We start from the raw sequence: 23,771 nt of genomic DNA, 5'->3' as shown, positions 1-23,771 counted from the left end.
GATCGATCCTGAAATATCGATTCCTCCGATACCAATCATTTATGTTCTAGAATCGATTCTCACATTAAAATATTGATATTTTAGTAATCTAGGGTAAATTTGTAGTTTATCAATAACAGGAACACAGTGGAAAGAAACTATAATATTCGGATTGTCTACATTCAAAGGAACTACTTCCTCTTCCGCCTTTCATAGTCATGTGCGAAATACGGCTGTGTCTCGCAGCCCCTTGGCATGCGCACTCACAACAATGGCTGAGCGTAATTGGAGTAATGTGCGAACGTATTTTACCTCCACAAAAGCTGAGACGTGGTTTGCGATACATGTGGCAAAAACGTGAGGTGTTGTGGCCACACTTTGGAGATATTCAAAAGGGCTGCTGGGGGGATAAATACATTTTACAGTGTTTATTTATCAGATAAAATACGTTAACGATGTCCCCTGGAATGATGCCCCACAGTCAAATACAATTCTTATAGATCGTTTTCTGGGATGGTAAACTGCGTGATGAGGAATGTACCACTTCTTTCCATTTTCGCAAGACAGCTGCTGTGAAGGTATTTGCTCTGCATATCCATTTCTTATCATCTCGTCCATAAAGTTTTTATATTCTTTATGCAACTGTTCATTGTTGAGAAGTTTTCGTTGTAGATTTTGCAATTTTTGTTTAACTATGGAGAAATTGTTTGGCATCTTTATGTTATCCTTTTTAAAAGGTAACTTCAAACAGTAGTGTCCGTCTTCCATTGTTGCAGATTTTTCCATGATCTTCATGAACTTAAGGTCCTCCCTTGACAAACCCTTTTCCTCTGTAACCCTTTCATTAAAGTCATAGTTATATTGACTTTTCAGCATTTCCTCCAGCTTACAAACAGATATCCTATTTACAACTGTTGGTGGGTGCTCGCTGTCCAAGTTGCTTTTACCATCTTCCATGGGCCCATTTATGACCCAACCCAATGCTGTTCTTATAGCATATGGGCCATTCCCCTGGCTATGAATGACCTCCCATGGTTCCAATAACTTGGGAGCGTTGCATCCAATCAACAGGTCCACATTAGCCATTATGTCAGGAATTTGAACCTTTGACAGATATGGCCACCTGATCAGATCTTCTTCCTTTATAAAGTTATCTGTGGTGACAGGCATCCTTTCCTGTGTTAGGATTTCTGGAAGTTCATAGAAGGCATTGCTGCCTAAACCAGAAACTTCAAGACCAGTAAGTGAGTGGGCAGAGACGACCTTTTCTTGACCCATTGTTTGTAACAGGAAGTGAGTTCTTTTGCCCACAAGATTTAGCTTTTGCATGAGGTGCTCTGAACAGAAGCTAGCTGAACTGCCAGGATCTAAAAAAGCATATGTCTGTATGACATGACTACCTTTAACAGACTTTATTTGAACTGGCAGAATGGAAAGCAAACCGCTTTCTCTTCCGGCCCCTGTATGACCACAAGTTTTTACATTCTTTGAAGAGGAGGGCTCGCCATAGCATTCAGGGCTTACACCATTGTTATCAATATGGAGGACAGTGGGATGACCTTTACCACACGTTCTACATATCAAACGCTTAGCACAGTCCTTGCTTATGTGCCCAGCACCTAAGCAACCAAAACACAGCCCTTTCTCCTTTAGAAAAAGCATTTTGTCTCTGTGTTTCTTCCGCTGAAACTGTTGACACTCCTCCAGTGTGTGTCGTTGAGTACAGCAGACACAAGATGGCTTTACTGTAAAGTCATGGCTTGTTGTAGTAATCAGCCTTTCCGTGCTGTAAGTTTTATTCATGTTCATGGGTGTGGCTGTAGCAGCAAAGCTGTTCCCTTTAATTTGTTTGCTTGGTTGTGACTTCAGTCTGTTGTCAACCTTTGAGACAGGGATTGTTGACGTTACATTCTGAATGTCCCCAAATAAAGGATCCGAAAGAATTTTCACCTGCCTTTCAATAAATGCAACCAAATCTTGAAACCGAGCTCTGTGTTTAGAGGTTTCCAATATATCATATGCAAAGGCTCTCCATTTCTCTCTCATTTTATATGGCAATTTGCACAAAATGATTTTCATGTTCACTGGCATGTCCAGTTCCTGCACATGTTGCAATGTTTTCATGACATTACAGCTCCCACGTAAGAAAAGGGAATATGCTTGCAATGATTTCACATCTTCATTTTTAATTGCAGGCCAAGATAACGCCTTGTCAATGTAAGCAGTTGCAATTTTATATTCATTTCCGAAGTGTTCTTTGAGCAGTTGCTTTGCTTGTATATAGCCTTGTCCTGCAGCCATACAGGGAGTGCAGAATTATTAGGCAAATGAGTATTTTGTCCACATCATCCTCTTCATGCATGTTGTCTTACTCCAAGCTGTATAGGCTCGAAAGCCTACTACCAATTAAGCATATTAGGTGATGTGTAACTCTGTAATGAGAAGGGGTGTGGTCTAATGACATCAACACCCTATATCAGGTGTGCATAATTATTAGGCAACTTCCTTTCCTTTGGCAAAATGGGTCAAAAGAAGGACTTGACAGGCTCAGAAAAGTCAAAAATAGTGAGATATCTTGCAGAGGGATGCAGCAGTCTCAAAATTGCAAAGCTTCTGAAGCGTGATCATCGAACAATCAAGCGTTTCATTCAAAATAGTCAACAGGGTCGCAAGAAGCGTGTGGAAAAACCAAGGCGCAAAATAACTGCCCATGAACTGAGAAAAGTTAAGCGTGATATTTCAGAGCTGCAACATCACTGGAGTGCCCAAAAGCACAAGGTGTGCATCAGAGACATGGCCAAGGTAAGAAAGGCTGAAAGACGACCACCACTGAACAAGACACACAAGCTGAAACGTCAAGACTGGGCCAAGAAATATCTCAAGACTGATTTTTCTAAGGGTTTATGGACTGATGAAATGAGAGTGAGTCTTGATGGGCCAGATGGATGGGCCCGTGGCTGGATTGGTAAAGGGCAGAGAGCTCCAGTCCGACTCAGACGCCAGCAAGGTGGAGGTGGAGTACTGGTTTGGGCTGGTATCATCAAAGATGAGCTTGTGGGGCCTTTTCAGGTTGAGGATGGAGTCAAGCTCAACTCCCAGTACTGCCAGTTTCTGGAAGACACCTTCTTCAAGCAGTGGTACAGGAAGAAGTCTGCATCCTTCAAGAAAAACATGATTTTTGATGATATTTATCAAGTATTGAGGGTTTATGCGCACATGCGAAAGTTTGTTTATAAATCAGTTTTATTTGGGTTGACCACCAATGCATTGGAATTACGTCTTCTTAAATAAGTGTGCACACTTTTATAAATGGCCATTTATTAGTAGCGCTACTCATACCTTGTGTTGGGCGCCGTACTAATTCCGATGAAGAATTCTGAGTCCTCTCCAACATCCACGGAACAGTCGCCAAGCATTCCACGTCGTCAGCTGACAGACCGCTAGTCCAGCTGTCCGCTCCTCGTGACCCTCCACGGTAACTTTTTCCAAACGGCATTCAGCTCTCCGCGGCGAGCGATCACTCAGACTTTAATTGTCCTGTTTGCGCCGAGTCCCCAAAACACTGTGGCGAAGTTGTCACAAACTTTTCCCCAAAGAAAAGCTAGTTTGTGACTCTATTGTAGAGGCTAAGCCTATGCTTGAAGCCACTGAGGTGGTCGTTAACAGGGGTGACGCGATGTCACTGGTATGCATGAATTAAGTTAACAGTCCAATAAATCCAGCAGTATGTAACTTGTCCTTTTTGGTCTTCATTCCGTATCGGTCACAAACTGTTTGCCTTCTCAATGACACACCTGACGCCGATTACGTGCGTCTACCTTAAATACCTTTACATTACATAATCAAAACAGAAAAAGGTGACCTCTAGTGACCACATAAGGTATTAACCCAAGAATGGCTCCTACACCCATAATATGACATTTTCGACCTGTCAAAAAGTGATTGTGGACTATAACTTGTCACTGAAATACTATTTCTACTTCAAACTTGGTGGATGTCATTCAGAAGGGTCATATGTCAAATATTACATCTCAAACAGTCCCTCAGAACTGCTGAATAACCTTTAAGGGAACAATAAAACTGTCAATATGCAATTTCCAACCTGCCAAAAACTGATTGTGGCCTATAACTTGTCACTGAAACAATATTTCTGCTTCAAACTTGTTTGATATCATCCAGAAGGGTTAAATGTGACACATTATATCCCAAACCGTCTCCAAGAACTGCTGAATAACTTGTACAAGAACAATAACACTGATAATATGCCATTTTCAAGCTGCCAAAAAGTGATTGTGGCCTATAACTTGACACTGAAACAATATTTCTGCTTCAAACTTGTTGGGTATAATCAAGAAGGGTTAAATGTGACACACAGGAGCCCAAACACTCTCCAAGAGCTGCTGAATAACTTTTAAAAGAACATTAATACCGATAATATGTCATTTTCAACCTGTGCATAAAATGTCAAATTTCAAAAATGTTGTAATTCAAAAATAACACAAAAAAAGGATAATGGCCAAATGGAAACAGGTGGGAGGAGATCTGCTTAAACACATTAGGAACACCAAGTAATAGGAAAGAGAAAACAAACGGTAATAAAAATATCATTCCAATACAGCACTTATTAATTGAAACGAAAACCAAAAACGAATAACAATTACATCCAATTAAAGAAGAAACCACCAGTTAAAATAAACTAACAAATAGACCAGAAACAGGGGGTATAGCGGAAGCTCAACACCAGTTAGCCATGGAACAACATATATATTAATTCTTTGCATACAGTAACTATGCTAACATGTTAGGAAACACAAAATAATTGAATAATCCTACAAACAACTTGCAATCAGAGCTGAACTCTAATGTTGTGAACAACACAGAAACACACACAGCAACACGAACATAAATTAATGAATTAATAAACAAATAAACAACCAATAAATATTATAGGAGACAATGATACAAAACAAGAAACATTTCAAAAACATAACTTAACATAACCATTCTACCACTACTGTTCTTATGAAGTATTAGATATCTATATGTATAGATATGTACATGAACACACATATGTATGTACACACTAAATATACATACATATACTGTATACCTGCACTTCCATAAACATAGAAGGTGCATTGTGCATGAATGGTAACCATGGATGTCCACAAAGTCCAGTGAATTATGACATCAGCTCATATCTTGTAACAAGAATGTTGTTTGTGGTTGAAGTGACTTGATATGATTCATGAGGGATACACTTGACATATGTTTCACATATTATGGGCCAACAAGTTATTTATAGCAGTTTAAATTTGAACAATCAGTTTTTGTGCAAACACTAGAATTCAGTTTTTTGGCAAAGCACCCCCATCACTACATACCTCTCCAACAGAAGACTACGCAGCCCATATCAAGCTGTCTTAGAAAGATTAAACGGCCAAATAGCACTGCTTACACCAGTCATTCATGCAGCTTCAAATTCACAGAGGCTAATCTTCTTCTTCTTCCTTCATGTTTAACGGCAGCTTGCATCCAAAGATGTTGCATTACTGCCATCTCCTGGCTTTTAATCTTACTTCACTCCTGAATCCTCAGATCCTCTTGATGAGACCAGTATTTCTCAAAAAACAAAAAACCACCACTTTCCCTTCACCATGATTTAACTTATTAACCATTTGTTCAAACGTAAGTTCGCTTCCACCACTCATTTCAATCCTCATCACCCTCCTGTGACTTGCATACTTCCTACAACTAAGAAGCGCATGTTCAACCGTCTCCATAGCATTGCACCCATCACACAACCCAGTCGGATGTTTTCCTATCCTAAAAAGAGTACCTCTTAGAGAACAATGACCTGTTCGTATTCTACTGATAATAACCTCCTCCTGTCTCTTTAACCCACTACTCCTCATAACTTCTATTGTGTTTTGTACCCTAAATGTTTCCCTTTTGTTTCATTATCCCATGCCATTTGGCAGTAGTTCTTACTTCCTGCCCAAACTATACTTTGCCCTTCAGATTTTGACAGTGGTATCTGTACATCTATATCGACTTTTTTAACAGCTGCTTTGGCCAACCTATCTGCTCTGTCATTACCCAAAATACCTACATGAGCCGGAATCCACATTATTACTACGTTTATTTTGGTCAGACAGTCTATGATGAGCAAAAAGAACATCATACAAAATCTGCTGATGGGGAGTGAGGCTAATTACTTGCACCTGTGCTTATAAAGAAAGAATCCCAGCCCCGCCAAGCAGTGGTTTCCAGACTAAGGTCTCACCTCTCACTTTGCTTTCTTTACACCTAAATGGATGCGGACACAGTGGCAACCGCATGTTTTGTTGCACTGCAATGCCTTCTGTTTGTATAATTTTGGACAACTCAAGTCAGCAAAGGAATTGGGATAAAATTAACTGGAATACTATCACTGTTAAGTATGACAAGAAGTTGTTCCACCATCCAGGGGCATAGGGCTCGTGAAACTGCATTGAAAATGAGTCCACACCACTCATCTACTCTAACACTCAGTAAAGGAGTGCCTCTGGGTTGTTTTTTGAGCCCTTTCTCTTTGTATAGTCATGACTTTACACCAACCTGCAATATCCACATCATAGTTAAATTTGTAGATTATATGACTAAGAGGAGGTACTGAGACTCACAGTGCTGCACTGTATTTTTTTATATGGTATAAAAGTTTGTTTTAGAAAAAGAAGAGAGGGCTTGCGGGTGGACCACCCACCCACGCACACAGACAGAGGAAGAAGGCGGGCATTCTTTCATGTCCCTAGGAAATGATGACAAAGTCACAGCACTGAGTGATTGAGCACAATGAAGGAATCGTCTCTGCAAATTTGGCACCGTAAGTACACATTTTCTCTTTAAATACTATATTTTTACTATGTGTTGTTTTGATAATTGATGATGGCAAAGAAGACATGACATATTTTATTTTCTTAACCAGGAAACTTCAGTTCAGTTGTGAAATTGTAAATACACATTTGCATACTCATTTAACACAAACGTTATTGTGTTTGTATGTTTGTCTCTGGGTGTTGGGGAATTGAGCTCAGCAATTGGCATGACAGGTGGCCACAAAAACGTAAAAACATAAAAACACAAATTATATTAATTATGGTCCAAGTAGAACAGTCATACTTCATCATGCCATCCAAATCTGCATCCACTCATCAGACCTGCATCCTCTCATACAGCCTCCACAGGGCTCTGCCTTAGTCTGAAGTCCTTCAAGTCTTCAGCACTCTTGCCCAGGCCTATATCCCATTTGATTAAGCTGGATTTCATTTTCATTTGCTCAAATTAGCTCTCCACCTCAGGACTCTCAGCGTAGTTCAGCTATTGTTCCCCGAATGCTCTGCACAGGCAGTATTCACGGTTTCTCATGCACTCCATCACACAGTTGGTAATTAATGAAGTGCAAGTACCGTACTATACTGTAGGCTACTTCAGCAGAATTTTCAGGTATCTGTGTAATTTGGAAGACTTTAGGACCTGGGGGATTGAAGGAAGGGTTTGACCATGGAGGTAGCAGACTGCAGTTGTCTTCTCTTCTCTGTTTTGGCTCAATCATTGTGGACGACTGCAATAGTGGGATGCTATCCCTCGGTCATGTCTGTCCCATCTGTAACAACTGAAAATAAAATAAAATAAATAATAACAACAAAGGTCGATCAAATGGACCAATACGGCAAGGCCGTGATGATCCATTTGGCAAAGTGAATCCATTGGGTATCCTTGTTGGTCTTCAGACAACAATTCTGACGGCTAAATAACCAAATGGGACAGGCAAAAAAATAATAATAATAAAAAAATAAAACAATAGTGGGATGCTACACAATTGTGGAATGTGAAAATAGATGGTGCTTTACTGTGATGAATTCACAGTAAAGCACACTTCCACTAATGCACCGGTGCTGTGGTCTTCATGGTCAGCATTAGCTAACATCAACACTGGCAGAGATGAATATGAATTTTGGGTGATGCTTAGATTCTCTGAATTCAACCTTCACATCAAGTTGATACCGTCTACTACAAAGACAGTACAGTATACTGTTAGAACATAAATATATCTATCATTATATGGAAGGAAAGAGGGCGAGGACTAGTGAGTGTCAGTACCACAATCTATAATACAATACAATACAGTACGTTTAAAACCAGGGGGTACACCAAAGTGATTCATAGTAAGGAATAACGATAAATGATTACACTAAACAGTAAGTCATTAAAACAAGAGAAAATAGAGAAACAAACAAAAGCATTAGTAAGTAGAGATAGGGAGAAATCATGATTATCCAGAGAAATGAGTAGCGATACAGCAATTAATGAGCAGTGAGAATTAGTGAGTCGGAAAATCCAGGTTTAGTAGGTAAGTTTTTAAGCATGGTTTAAAGGATTGAATGGAGTCAGAGGCACAAATGGTAGCAGGAAGACTATTCCAGAGGTTTGGTGCTACAGAGGCAAAGGCACGATCAACCCTAGTCTTCAGAACTCTAGGCTGGGCCAGAAGTACTAACCACATGATCGTAAAGAATGGCTGGTTGTTTAGGCATTTGAAAGTAAGCAGCAGAACTTTAAAATCAATACAAATTTAATAGGCAGCCAATGTACGTCAGAGAGCACTGGAGTAATAGAGGCAAACTTTCTAGTTAGGAGACGAGCCGCAGTATTCTGAAAGAGCTGTAATTGTTGGAGGTGAGCGAGTTGAAGTCCTGAGAAGAGAGAGTTACAATAATCTAATCTGGAGGTCACAAAGGCATATATATCAGTTTTTCAAGATCTCTTTCCAAGGTCTTTAGCGTTTGACCTTGAAAATTTGCCGCAATTGGAAGAAGCCAGATTTAACCACTGAGGTAACCTATTTATCCAGCTGAAATGAACTATCCAGGCAAACACCTAAATTACTTACACTATCTGTACGAAAGCAAGCAAAGGGACCAAATTGGGCAGCTAGCTGGTCTCGTGGAGTGTGACTATCAAACACCATAATCCCAGTTTTCTTCTCATTAAAAATGAGAGAATTGCCTGACAGCCACTCAGTAACCTCTTTCAAGCAGTCAGACAAACCTAGGATGAGACGACAAACATTCTCAAGTCCATCAGGAAGATGATCCCAACCGACCAAGTGCACAGTGAATACCTTAGGCAGCAGAAACCCAAGAAAGAGGAGGAATATATATATATATTATTTGTGAGAAATGTTTGGAATCATGTATGATTTTCGTTCCACTTCTCTCGTATTCCCACTTTGTGTTGCTCTTTCACGTGGAATTCCAATAAAATTGATTCATTTTTGTGGCTGTAATGTGACAAAATGTGGTAAAGTTCAAGGAGCCGAATACTTTTGCAAGCCACTGTATATGGAAATGTATATAAAGGTTCAGACCTGATTGGAGGAAGATTTTTTATTATGATAATTTCATGAAATGTAAAAGCTTAGAATTGAAATTCAGTTCAATTCAGTTTTATTCATATTGCACCAAATCTCAACAAGATTCAATCTCTTTCAAAGTGAAAAAGGGTGAACCTTCTTTTTCTGAATGTAAAAAAACTGACTGTGAGTGTAATTTTTTGTAGTTCTAATGTCACTGCTGTGCTGCACAGCAAACCAAGCTCGACTGACTGTGAGTCCCAGCAGCGCCCAATTCTTCAAAGGTGACTTTGTGTCTCTGAGCTGTGAGGAGGACGACAGCTCTGCTGGATGGACTCTGAGGAGAAACACAAGTGAACAACAGAGGACTCAGTGTGGAGATGAGTGGGGAAAAAATTATAGTTCTTCCTGTAATATCACCAGGGTTCTTGAATGGGACAGTGGAGTTTACTGGTGTGAGTCCAGAGAGGGTCCCATCAGTAACATGGTTAACCTGACAGTCACTGGTAAGCTGAGTGTGTGGAGTTAGTGTTGATGAAGCTGTGTGTAAATGGATGAAATGCTGTAGTTTGTCTCTGTGTTGAGGTGGATCAGTGATCCTGCAGAGTCCTGTCCTCCCTGTGATGGAGGGAGATGACGTCACTCTGCTCTGTAAAACAAAGACCGCTCCCTCCAACCTCCCAGCTGCTTTCTATAAAGATGGCTCCCTCATCAGGAAGCAGCCTACAGGTCACATGACCATCCAGCATGTTTCCAGGTCTGATGAAGGCCTCTACAAGTGTGACATCAGCGGTCATGGAGAGTCTAATTCCAGCTGGATCACTGTCACAGGTGACACACTCACCTGTCTGTGTTTCTGCAGCTTTCAACATTCACAATGTGACGACAACTTAATGACTGTGTTTGCTTTATTTTACATAAACCCACCACCACACCTCCACCTACATCAGCCTCCATTACTACAACCACTCCTGCTGATTCCTCGTTCCTTCTCCGTGTGTTATATCCTGTTGGAGCACTCTGTGTTGTGGTTCTGCTGGTGTTACTGTCTCTGTTGGTGAGACAACATTTTTGGAGGAAACGTGAAGGTGACACTCAGAATTATTACTTTGGAAACTTATGTAAATTTCCGTATCATGTTTTTTTTTGCAAACATGTTTAACTGTTTTCTTGAATTAAGTCTTCACCTCTAAATATCACATCGCCAATCACAGAGAGTCATAATTTTACAGTATGTGAGTTTAAAACATTAAAATGACTGTAACGCTAAGACTTGGTTTAAGAAGGTTTTCATACAAACAAACAATTTTAAATTACCTGATTAAGTGCTTTTAAAAATAAAATTAGTGCATGTTCTTCAGTTCCACAAGCAACATTTAAAGAGCTAACTTCTTAAATATTTATGCACTGTGTACACGAGCATACACAGTCACCTGCTAATTAAGTACATAAATTTCTGCAATTTCACTGACCAAAACTAGAGTCCAGAGTTCTGCCGTATTTTTTGTTAGATAATTCCATTTAATAATTTGTCCCAAAAAAGCACCAACAGAGGCGCCGGTTTAGCTCACTTGGATGAGCAAGAGACCATGTGCCAGCCTGGGTTCAAGCCTGACCTGCAGTTGGTTGTCTTCCTTTTCCTCTCTCTCCCTCTGCTTTCCTGTCTTTCTTAACTGCACCTATCTAATAAAGCCGGATAAAGGCCAAATAATAATGATAAAAAAGCCCCAGCAGTACATAAATTGTCCAGAGGTCAATTTCAGGGACTCCAATTACACTGAGGTGAAGCCCAGAAGACAGCCACCTGTGTTGTCTCAACTTGATTGAAACAAAAGATTATATATATATAAATAAATATTAATTACTCTCAGTACAGTTGTTATTAAGGGTATTATTGGCAATACAGGCCAAAACTGTTCATCGCAACAGGCTATAGGAGCAAATTAATTGGAATTAATTTGCTTTTGGAGCTAGCCTCAACTGTACATTAGAGGAATTGTTATTTTGGCACTATATATTTCTGGCTATATTGGCTATGTTAGAAATGCTTCCTTCCTAACTGGTTTGTTACCAGGCTTTTCTATTAACCGTTTCCCTTCTTGGCAGACCCTGCACTGAGTCATACAGTCTTTAAAAGCTCTTTGAGGCAAGCCGAGAGGTAACTAAGTCTTGTGGCAAAACTAGGTTACTCCACCTTAATCTTATTACTGTTACACACCTCCCATCCAAAACTACAAAAAATTATTATCAATGTGTTATTAAAATATATTCTAAAATGAACCTGTAACCAGGTAAATTGACCAGAGAAAGATTTTGTACATATACATATATTGTTCATATTCTACAGCTGTAGTAGTTGGGACTGGTGTTTCTCCTCCTTCACTTCTCTATGTCTGCTCCTAACAACCACAGCCTCTTGTGGCCGCAAGGGCTAGTTATTAGTTGTTACAGCAGCAGTAGCACGACAGCTAATGTGCTGGTAAATTTGACACATTGTTATACATCTTCTTTTACTTTTCTTTTTTTTCTGTTAGTTTTTCCGCTCCACCTTGTTGCCACTTCTTCCATACTAAAATTCTACAAGGTGCAATAGCACCCAGGTAAAATAGGAGACGGCCAGACTGCGCTAAGAGATTTGATTCGACAAAAGCCCAAAGTATGATGATCTAGATGACCAGTACATCCAACACTACAGACTAGCTAGTCTTAAACTTTTATACTTTGAAAAGCTCAGACAAGGAGGAGACAGAGACTTTTGTTTTGACCTGCTATGCCTGCTTCAGCCGTAATGCTAAGCTACAGGGAGCACAGTCTTTTATGGGGAACACCCCTTCACCCTCCATAGGAGCGAGAGGTGGTACACAGGCACATGTTACCGCGCCAGATCCGCGGCTCCGAACCGTAGTAAGGAAACCTCTGGCAGTTACTTGAAGGTTCCGTAACTGACTCGTAGCCGGCAACAGCTTACTATACAGGTCAACTCCGCTAGCAAAAAGATCGAAGGAGGCGTAGGAAACTGCTTCACCGAACTTTATTTCTTCTCTAAGGCACGAACACCGCGTACAGTGGGCTGAAACAGTTTACTCACAGCGAGCATCGCCGACAACTCTGGCTGTCGAGGGAGTTATTATATTCCTTTTATGTATTTTTCTTTTGTCTCTTCTGTAGCTAACCGTTACTAACCAAAGCGCTCTCTCTCTACACACATACACCAGCAGTCCCGCTACACACATCCCGAATACATTTCCCATCAGGCTTCATCCTTAAAGGGCCATGCCTGAATCACAGTGCTCGGCTAACACATTAAACACAGAACACATATCACAGCAACAATGGTTAACATCAGGTAAGTAGTCCCATAATCCCTTGGGCCAGTGGCCTCTCTCCCTATCCCACTACAATGTTTTGCTCCTACATTAACATGCAGCTTAAACAAATTACTGTATTTATATTAGATTATATTTGTTTAAATGGCAACATTTGTGAAAACTTGTCTCCCATATGCTAAAATTCCCCCATAATCCCACAGTCCGGCCACACGCAGGCAAACGTTCCTTATCTAAAACAGGAGAGGATTTTCTCTTCCGGGATGGAAACCACGCCGGCCAGAAGAACAAGGAGGGGGCTCCTGTCGCAGACCTGTCTCCTCCTGACAGCGCGTCACCGCACAGTCCGACCCTACTTCACACATGAACACGGCCTCCCTCGTAGCACCGCCACATGCAGGCAGAGGGACACCCCTGCCCTGCTGTGAATTGCGGCCATCGCCACCCACTGTTGCTGTTCCTGCCGTTGGCACTGGATTGCCGAACGACTCGTGGCCCCCCACAGTCAGGCAGCAGGTCCTCCAACACATGTGCGGGCTTACACGCGTTTCTTTTTCTCCTCCTCACCTTTCGTGCGTCACTCCTCTGCGCTCACTATCCCCTTTAACAGGTCAGTCAGGCGGCTGATAGGCCACCTCAGGGAACGCCCCCACCTCACAGGGGCCTACAATTGTCTGTTTAGTCCACAGTGGATTAGAAGAATATTGTGCAACAACACTAAAATACATAATATAAATATGAGGATAAAACCATGCAATATAAATATCACAATTAAATCATGCAAATAAAATCAACACTATGTACCAATACACAGATTGATAAAACATAAAAACACAAATTTCCACTGTGTGACATTTGCAGGCTGGAATGCATGCTTTTGAGCCTTTGGCTAAAGTAAAAGAAGATGCATAACAATGTGTCAACAGACGCTAACATCTCTGTGGTTGCCAAGTTTCCTGTTTGTAATGAAGACACTTCTACTTCACAGGGTTTAGCGCAGGGTTTTTAAGAAAAGGAAAAGAAACTGTAAATGAATAGTCTGTCCAAACGCTAAAACCAAATCCCAGAAAATTCCTCTCATTATAGTTCGCCTGCAAGGCAATTTTATATTGTAGTTTTATGTAGTTATTCTAGTTTTTTATGTAGTTATTTTGTAGTTTGAAAGACATGCTGACCAGTAGGAACATTTTTTTTCAGCAAGTTTTTATAAAATCTCACAGTTCTGTGGTCAGTCAGTTCAATGAGTTCTACTCATTTTTCACAGAAGAGTAATTACAAAAAAAAAATACAAAAAGTACAAATGTTGAAGGCCTGACTGTTTCACACAACTAATAAGTATATTTATGTCAAAAAAGTGTCTGAAGGAATTTTTTCAGTCGCATGAAGTTCACCCTTACTATTGAAATTAAGAGCTTCGTGGTAGCTAGGAACAGCTAATGAAATGCACCTAATTAATGATCATCAGCAACTGTGAATACCTCTACAAAATGAAAAATATTGGCAGTTTTCTTGTCTGGCGCATTTACGTGTATGTTAATATAATGGAATATTCAATGTGTGAACATCACAGCCAGATCATCCCAAGGTCAAACCGTGCAATGCTCAGAGAAATAGCAAAAAACCCAAGAACTGCATCTCTACTTCAGTTAGCATGGTAAATGTGGAGGTTCATAAAAGAAGAATTAGAAAGAGACTGAAATGTCACAGAAGCAGACTGTATGTATTGCGAATAGTGGACCCAAATGCAGAAGGAACATGGAACCAAACTTGAATTAACAAAAAGTGAGCCATTTAACATGGCTGATGGAGAAATGCAAAGCAATGCACAAGGCAAACAAATGTGAGATCAAACAATAACCTAAACTGCGAAAACTAAAAGTAAACATGAAAAACCCTAAACATGAAACTCATGAGAGACGTAACGTAGTCTTGCTACTTTTTCAAGATTAGATTTAAAAGTTTTTCCCCCCTTTTTTTGTAGATTTTGTAGATCCTCTTGAAACTTCATTAATGTTTATTTGACCATGACCTTGATCTTGACCTTCAATATCAATTTTGCCCAAGTTTCAGACAATTTTGCTCCAACCATATGGATAAAGATAATGAAATTTACCATTTTAGTATGTAGTGTTCAAGGTCACAAGTCAACATATCACTATATATTCAATCAGACATTGGGTATGTAGTTTTTTATAGTTCATAGGGCCAATAATGTTGTAAAAGTAACATCCATCTCATGTTGTTTGATTCTGGATTCTAGTAGCAGTTTGCTCATATGTTGCTGCACAGATGGAGGTCTTCATGAGACCATCACAAAAGGGGCTGAATAACTCTAACATTCATTCTAAATATATCAAAAATATTCTCGTTACTGTCAATGTCAGGTGAATGTAAGACTGGTGAGTATTCGAGCCAGAAATCAGTCTTTAACTTTAACAGACTGAGACAACCTCACATTCACACCTACAGACAGATAGGAATTTAACTTGACATACAAATTTCACAACATTAACAGTATATTTTAAATTTGCATGTAAAACCACAGCAGCTACTTCCTCCTGTTGTTTCCTCTGAAGTCATGTGTGTAGCTAAAGAATGATTTATCATCACAGTGGTGATGATAGTGTCCGTATGGTCTGTGTTTTTCTTCCGCTTTCAAAAAAGGTTGGTGTTTGTCTGGAACAAATAAGATAAAGCAGATAAGATCACAGAGCTTCTGAAACCTGCTGAATCTTTGCATAGTTATACATGGCAAATAATAAATCATTTTTTCCCCCTAAAGAACGCACATGTATACTGACTATACTTCCATAAGCATCACTAAATGCTGTCATGTTCTCTATATGTTTTATTGCACAGTGTGTGACCCACCTACAATCTACACATCAGTGAGAAGAGACAGCATGAGTTGTGGACAAACAGACATCAGGTCAAACAGGCCCAGAGGTACAGCTGCTCTTTATTCAAAGGAAATCAAATCTACTTCTTTGGATGTGTAGGGTTTTCTTCCACAAGAAATGAGCAAGCTCCTTAAGAGATGGTAAAACATGATACAAAACAAGAACATATAACTATTTAAAGCCTCTTTTTTAGTTGCATAGATGAGATTAGGCCTTTGCATTAAATCATCTTTAAAGTAAATGGACCGTGTGTTTGTCTGTCAAACTGTCCTTCAACAACAGGAATAGTTTTGCATGACTAAGACCCGTGAAACCACAACAGCTATTTTTTCTTCTTGTTTTTTCCATGAACTGATGTGTGATGGTAAAAAGAGACGTTACACCTCAGTACCGATACTGTCCAAACAGCCAATGTAGAAGTAAGAAGAGACATTATTAGTTATTAACAAACCGACAAGACAAGTCTTTTAACGTATTTTCAACCTGTAATCAACGGATGGTCACAGTTTATGTATAAAACATCAGCATAGAACTTTTAAATCACTCTTTGTCAATTAAAGACACAATGTCAATAAAGTTTATGAAAATTTGCATAAAAATCATTAAGTAACACATAAATGGATTCTATGCATTTTCTGTATGACAGAAACAAAATGTGGGTCTTCATGGTACTTTGTAGTAAAATGTTTTTGGCAATTTCTAAGAAATCTTTTCATGATGCTACCTGGGAAATAATGACTCTACTTTTAACATAATCCTCAATACTGACAGCACCTTTATAAGCGTTACACTCTGCACTGATGACCTCTGTATGTGTTTTATTGTGCAGAGTGTGATCCAGCTACAGTATACTCATCAGTGAGAGCAGACAACATCAATTGTGGACAAACAGACATGAGACCAAAAAGGCCGAGAGGTACAGCTGCTCTTTCTTAAGTCAAAATAAATCAAGTCTATTTCCTGAAGATTTGAACTGTTCTCCTAAAAAAAAAATTATGTGAGCTAGAAAGCATGATTGGTCAGAAAAGTACCCATGTCCTTTATTTGACTATGAAGATCTTTACACACAGGACATTTAAAATTTGTGCAAATGTTTTGTGTATTAAAACAGAATCGCCTATTCTTAATGCAGCTGTACACACTTACCGCACAGTTACACAGGATGAACTTGTGGTATTTAATTTTTCAGATCAAGTTGAGTGTGCTCTTAGCTTAAAACATGCACTGGTAACGAATATACACTGATATTTAAAACGTAAAATGCTAGTGTTTTCCTAACACTAACATTAAGACTAAGAATACTAAGAACAAGACCGTCTCTACATGTATTTATCTATATCCTCTTTCATTTAGGGGGCTTTTTTTTTAAACTCTGACCTCAACGATTAGTATGTAAAAAGAAAACAGAATAATTTAATATGGCACCCCACCAGGGACATCAGATTAAAAAAAAATGGAATTTGTTCTTTTCCAAGACCCTGATTTACTTTTGCGAGATCCTGCAAATGTTTTTAAAGTCCATGAACATCCAGGTCAGTACTGAGCCCTTGGAATCTTTAACCTCCCTTTCATTTCAAAAATTCTTGAAAGAGTTTGCACAACATGATACTAGCTTATGTCATTACAAATATCCTGTCTCAGATTGACGCTGAAAAACTAGTTCATGTCAGAGTCCTGACAGGGACTAGAAAGAGAGAGCATATTTCTCCTGTATTGGCTTCCCTTCATTGGCTTCCTGTTAAATCCAGAATTGAATTCAAAATCCTGCTCCTCACATACAAGGTCTTAAATAATCAGGCCCCATCTTATCTTAATGACCTTGTAGTACCATATCACCCTATTAGAGCACTTCGCTCTCGCTCTGCAGGCCTACTTGTTGTTCCTAGAGTATTTAAAAGTAGAATGGGAGGCAGAGCCTTCAGTTTTCAGGCCCCTCTTCTGTGGAACCAGCTTCCAGTTTGGATTCGGGAGACAGACACTATCTCTACTTTCAAGATTAGGCTTAAAACTTTCCTTTTTGCTAAAGCACATACAGTGGGGCAAAAAAGTATTTAGTCAGCCACCGATTGTGCAAGTTCCCCCACCTAAAATGATGACAGAGGTCAGTAATTTGCACCAGAGGTACACTTCAACTGTGAGAGACAGAATGTGAAAAAAAAATCCATGAATCCACATGGTAGGATTTGTAAAGAATTTATTTGTAAATCAGGGTGGAAAATAAGTATTTGGTCAATAACAAAAATACAACTCAATACTGTGTAACATAACCTTTGTTGGCAATAACAGAGGTCAAACGTTTACTATAGGTCTTTACCAGGTTTGCACACACAGTAGCTGGTATTTTGGCCCATTCCTCCATGCAGATCTTCTCGAGAGCAGTGATGTTTTGGGGCTGTCGCCGAGCAACACGGACTTTCAACTCCCGCCACAGATTTTCTATGGGGTTGAGGTCTGGAGACTGGCTAGGCCACTCCGGGACTTTCAAATGCTTCTTACGGAGCCACTCCTTTGTTGCCCGGGCGGTGTGTTTTGGATCATTGTCATGTTGGAAGACCCAGCCTCATTTCATCTTCAAAGTTCTCACTGATGGAAGGAGGTTTTGGCTCAAAATCTCACGATACATGGCCCCATTCATTCTGTCCTTAACACGGATCAGTCGTCCTGTCCCCTTGGCAGAAAAACAGCCCCATAGCATGATGTTTCCACCCCCATGCTTCACAGTAGGTATGGTGTTCTTGGGATGCAACTCAGTATTCTTCTTCCTCCAAACACGACGAGTTGAGTTTATACCAAAAAGTTCTACTTTGGTTTCATCTGACCACATGACATTCTCCCAATCCTCTGCTGTATCATCCATGTGCTCTCTGGCAAACTTCAGACGGGCCTGGACATGCACTGGCTTCAGCAGCGGAACACGTCTGGCACTGCGGGATTTGATTCCCTGCTGTTGTAGTGTGTTACTGATGGTGACCTTTGTTACTTTGGTCCCAGCTCTCTGCAGGTCATTCACCAGGTCCCCCCGTGTGGTTCTGGGATCTTTGCTCACCGTTCTCATGATCATTTTGACCCCACGGGATGAGATCTTGCGTGGAGCCCCAGATCGAGGGAGATTATCAGTGGTCTTGTATGTCTTCCATTTTCTGATGATTGCTCCCACAGTTGATTTTTTCACACCAAGCTGCTTGCCTATTGTAGATTCACTCTTCCCAGTCTGGTGCAGGTCTACAATACTTTTCCTGGTGTCCTTCGAAAGCTCTTTGGTCTTGGCCATGGCGGAGTTTGGAGTCTGACTGTTTGAGGCTGTGGACAGGTGTCTTTTATACAGATGATGAGTTCAAACAGGTGCCATTCATACAGGTAACGAGTGGGGGACAGAAAAGCGTCTTACAGAAGACGTTACAGGTCTGTGAGAGCCAGAGATTTTCCTTGTTTGAGGTGACCAAATACTTATTTTCCACCCTGATTTACGAATAAATTCTTTACAAATCCTACCATGTGAATTCATGGATTTTTTTTTCACATTCTGTCTCTCACAGTTGAAGTGTACCTCTGGTGCAAATTACTGACCTCTGTCATCATTTTAAGTGGGGGAACTTGCACAATCGGTGGCTGACTAAATACTTTTTTGCCCCACTGTAGTTAGAGCTGGACCAGGTGACCCTGTATCATCCCTTAGTTATGCTGCAATAGACGTAGGCTGCCGGGGGATTCCCATGATGCATTTCTTCATGGGTTTTTCCTTTCCAGTCACCTTTCTCACTCACTATGTATTAATAGACCTCTCTGCATTGAATCATATCTGTTATTAATCTCTGTCTCTCTTCCACAGCATGTCTTTATCCTGTCTTCCTTCTCTCACCCCAACCGATCGCAGCAGATGGCCGCCCCTCCCTGAGCCTGGTTCTGCTGGAGGTTTCTTCCTGTTAAAAGGGAGTTTTTCCTTCCCACTGTTGCCAAAGTGCTTGCTCATAGGGGGTCATATGATTGTTGGGTTTTTCTCTGTACTTATTATTGTAGGGTCTACCTTACAATATAAAGTGCCTTGAGGTGACTGTTATTGTGATTTGGCGCTATATAAATAAAATTGAATTGAATAACATTGTTCCCTTGCAGCGCTCTGTAATTGAAGCATGTTGATCATCTAAATAGACAACATTAGACAATTATTTTAACACCTCCTGAATACCGACAGCACTTTTATAAGCTTCACACTCTCAGAATCAGAATCAGAGAGACTTTATTTATCCCCAAGGGGCAATTAAGAATGACCTCTGTATGTGTTTTATTGTGCAGAGTGTGATCCAGCTACAGTCTACTCATCAGTGAGAGCAGACAACATCAATTGTGGGCAAGCAGACATCAGATCAAACAGGCACAGAGGTACAGCTGCTCTTTATTCAAAGGAAATCAAATCTACTTCCATCTTCACTTAATTAGAAAACTGGCTCCCCCTGAGCACGATGGCAGCTGCACCAAGGCTTCGTTCTAGAAACAAGAAGTCTGTACATGTATTTATCTACATCCTCTTTCATTTAGGGGGCTTTTTTTTTTTAACAACTCTGAACTCAACCTGAGAGACACTATTTCCTCCCAGCAAAGTCTAGTTTAGTTTACCAAAGAAAATTATGATAAAGTTTTTCAGTGAGCTGTAATCACCGGATGTTGCATATTTGTATAGAACAAAAGCAATTTTTATAAGCTTCACTATCTGCACTGATGACCTCTGTATGTGTTTTATTGTGCAGAGTGTGATCCAGCTACAGTCTATTCATCAGTGAGAAGAGACAAGATCACTCATGGACAAAGAGAAATCAGACCAAACAGGCACAGAGGTACAGCTGCTCTTTATTCAAAGGAAATCAAGTCTACTTCCATTTTCACTTAATTAGCCTAACCATAGCATTGTGGCTAGCTACCACATTGCATTACAGGTATAGACCGACTTCATTGAACCTCTGAATGTCACTAATATTGAGTTAATTTAGTTAAGCTAATGAAATACTTCCTGTTTCAAATTTTTCACAAATACTCCAGACAGGACATCGTTTATAAGCAAACCTCTAACTCAGCTAAACCTCATAAATCATCAATGTCATCAACATCATCAACTTTATCGTGTGGGTGAACAACCATGCTGATCGCTTTACTGATGCTGAAAAAATTTGGATCAATTGGAAACTCTGAAGTGTTTGTTTCGTTTTGGGGACTGAAGGAAAATTTAAAAAATTAAAGTGAAAACCAACAAAATCAAACGTAATTCATAGTCTGGAAAATAAATGGTTGCCTGAAGTCCCGTCACACAGAAATGGTAAATAATGTTTCATATAAATGCTTCGTATTATCTAATGATGACCAAAAAAGTTGACTAAATCTCTTGCTTTGGGCTGTGGGTGAATTGCTTTGCTGAATGATTATGTTAAAGATAAATCTTCATGAAATGGTCTCTTAAGCTGAGGCCAGGCTCTCAGGTTTTATGCTCATAGTTAATGGTTTATGAGACCCATGTTAGCGTTCAGTGTGAACACAGGAAGTGGTGTGAACTTTGTGAATGGTTCGAAGTGAAAGCAGGTGAAAGTACAAAACCGCAGGCTGTCAAAAAGGAGGCCGGAGTTCACTGCCTACTCGTCCTTCACTCTTTGGTCAGTTTCAGCTTTTTTGGATTTTCTTTACTTCATTTAAATATTTGTTTTCAAGCTGCTCAGTAGAAACTATTTTCATATTTTTGCTTTAATTTCTGTGAGTTTGCATTGAACACGAAACAGGAGACATTTATATGTTCAATGCTGTACGAGTGCAGCTCAGTGATGTGTTTTAATAACACTGATGCTCTAAATCACAGCAGTAATGTGTTCTTCTGAAATGAGACAATGTATTTTTTGTAATGACTAGAAAAGATCTTTTAGCTGCTCCTGTGGCACACCATCTGGCCAATCATATTCAAAGACATTTTTACCATTATGTGAAAGACAGAAGGGGGAAGCAGAAGCTCTTAAGACAGCAAACGTAGTGGTTCAGGCCAGCTACACAGACAGAGCACCATAGGGGGAATCTGGATTTAAATGCAAGCTGATTAGGAAAAAGTGAAGAAATGAGTGAAAGCAGAACAGAAACAGCAGCTAGACTAGAGACTGCAAAGCTTAGTGCAGAACTTGCAATTTGAAAATATCCATGAGAGCAGGCTCAACAAACCTGCACACACATCTAAAGAACTGCTCATCTGTCCCTGCAGCTGGAGGAGAGCTTGCTCCTCCAGCTGCTTTCACTTACTCCTCCATCCACTGACTCTGGTAAAGTGTCCTATTCTGTACTTTTGCAGCAGCATCTACTGCAACCTAAACCAAAATCTCATTCACACTAAAACCTTATTTGTGAAAGTTTGGCTGTAAAACTTTCAGTAAGAGTTTTTTGTTTCCTCGCTAAAGATCTGCCCCTGAATAACCTTTACATTATTTGAACTGTGACTGGTCTCTTATTGTTTGAACACTGTTTGTGTTTTCAGAGTTTCCATCTGACCAAAATGACATCTACTCATGAAGTAATCCACCAGTCCAACCACTGGAATCCTGTTGCTGGTTCACACAGGCACTCAGACCAGAGGGCATTCATAAGAAAACAGATTTATATATATTATGTTTGATCTTTTCATTAAACATACTTATATAACACGTATTATAATTAATATGTGAATGTAATGTGATGCAGTATATGGAGGACACTCAGTAACTCAGTGCCGTCCTCCCCACAGCAATGATCTCTGCAGATCTGCAGGAAACTTTGGTCTCACTTGTTCGTCTTGTGCAGTTCTGTGGGTTTCACTGAAAGAAAATGTGAGTCATTGTGACTAATTAACATGCAGCTGTCATCGGTGCAAATCTAAATAAAACTATAATAGATCACACACTGCATATACAGTGCTTTGAAAATATAGGTTCATGGTTCTTTATTCATTCATTTATTTTATTCATTGTATTCATATCCCTTGAACTTTTACACATTTTGTCGCCTTACAACCACAAACCTAAATGTTTTCATTGAGACTTTCTGCAATAGACCAACACAAAGTAATTGTAAATTAGTATGATATGTGGTTTATAAATTTTAAGCAAATAAATATCTGAGAAGAACTGTGAATCAATGAGTCTATAATAATAAATCTTTACAGCAGTTTGTCCTTGTTTATTTGATACTGCTTTAAAGTGAATGACAGCACTAACTGCTGCCTCTGCAGGTCAGGATGAGTAATGCAGTTATAAACTGTTTCTTTAACAGCAGACTCTGTGTTAGTACATCTAAATCATATATGATATCATATAACACATCATATATGTGTTAGTACATCTAAAAACTAACACTTTCTCACATGACAGAAGAGGTTTGTATTTCCTCCGTGTGAACACTATGTGTCGCTAACTGGTGATTCTAGGTGGGTCATGTATGTGAGGTAGGTGAGGTGCTTGAAGTGCACAGAATAAGCTGCTGTATGAGTGTGTGGTTAGTCAACAGCACTTTGAGCTGTCAGTGAGACAGAAAAGAACTTTATATATATGCAAGTTCATTATGTGTCTGTTTAATGGTGCAGACTGATGGTAGTTTGTACCTGTGAGCAGAAACACCAACAATGAAGGCTAATAATCCAACATTTGAATCTATTTATTCTGAGCTGACTGAGAGCCAGGCTAAAAATAAAAAATCATCACTGCTGTCTACATCGCACCCTGTGCTGATTAAAGTGAGAGAAGGTCAGTGAGCAGGTTTTCCATCAGGTTTTCCTGCAGTTTGATTCTTGGTTCAGTTTAAAGATTTGACTTTAGTTCAGATTACACTTTTGCTCAGTGTGTTTGTTCACTGTGGACTGATTCCAGATCAGATTATTCAGGAAACAACAGCAGACATCTGAAGAATTTATTTACAGTCAAAACATTAGAAAAAAAAAAACTTGATTAAAGACTTTCTCAGTAGAAAGAGCAGAGTGGAGGAGAAATGCTCAGAAAACAACATCAGACTACAGCTCACAAAGTTTTTAATCAAAGAAAATTCCTCTGTACAGAAAAACTCACTCATTTCATCATTAATAATAACATAAAAGAAAAAAAAATCTGTAATATAAATAAAGAGTTTCACAGTACATGCAGTGTTCAAACTCACATGAATAAAAGCTGCATACAATGAACA

General features: G+C 39.6%; 1 protein-coding gene across 2 annotated transcripts; it reads left to right on the top strand.

Annotated features, from left to right (window-relative positions):
* The first annotated feature begins 265 nt into the window (after positions 1-265).
* Positions 266-22,740, top strand: LOC143415684 (sialoadhesin-like). 2 transcript variants are annotated; one of them, XM_076881051.1, is made up of 10 exons: positions 266-557; positions 6,680-6,844; positions 9,580-9,879; positions 9,959-10,204; positions 10,324-10,461; positions 15,559-15,645; positions 16,429-16,515; positions 19,893-19,979; positions 20,345-20,431; positions 22,099-22,740. In XM_076881051.1, the coding sequence occupies exons 2-10, from the start codon at positions 6,814-6,816 to the stop codon at positions 22,131-22,133; spliced, it is 1,098 nt and encodes a 365-aa protein (XP_076737166.1). In that variant the 5' UTR covers positions 266-557; positions 6,680-6,813; the 3' UTR covers positions 22,134-22,740. The 2 variants fall into 2 exon arrangements, with proteins under 2 accessions (XP_076737166.1, XP_076737168.1); XM_076881053.1 differs by lacking the exons at positions 20,345-20,431; positions 22,099-22,740 and having other exon boundaries at positions 19,429-19,973.
* The last annotated feature ends 1,031 nt before the right edge of the window (positions 22,741-23,771 follow it).

This window comes from Maylandia zebra, unplaced genomic scaffold, assembly GCF_041146795.1.
Source record: "Maylandia zebra isolate NMK-2024a unplaced genomic scaffold, Mzebra_GT3a scaffold02, whole genome shotgun sequence".
Lineage (NCBI taxonomy): Eukaryota > Metazoa > Chordata > Actinopteri > Cichliformes > Cichlidae > Maylandia > Maylandia zebra.
The sequence above is the reverse complement of the archived record's forward strand: the minus strand, read 5'-3'. Positions and strand labels throughout refer to the sequence as shown.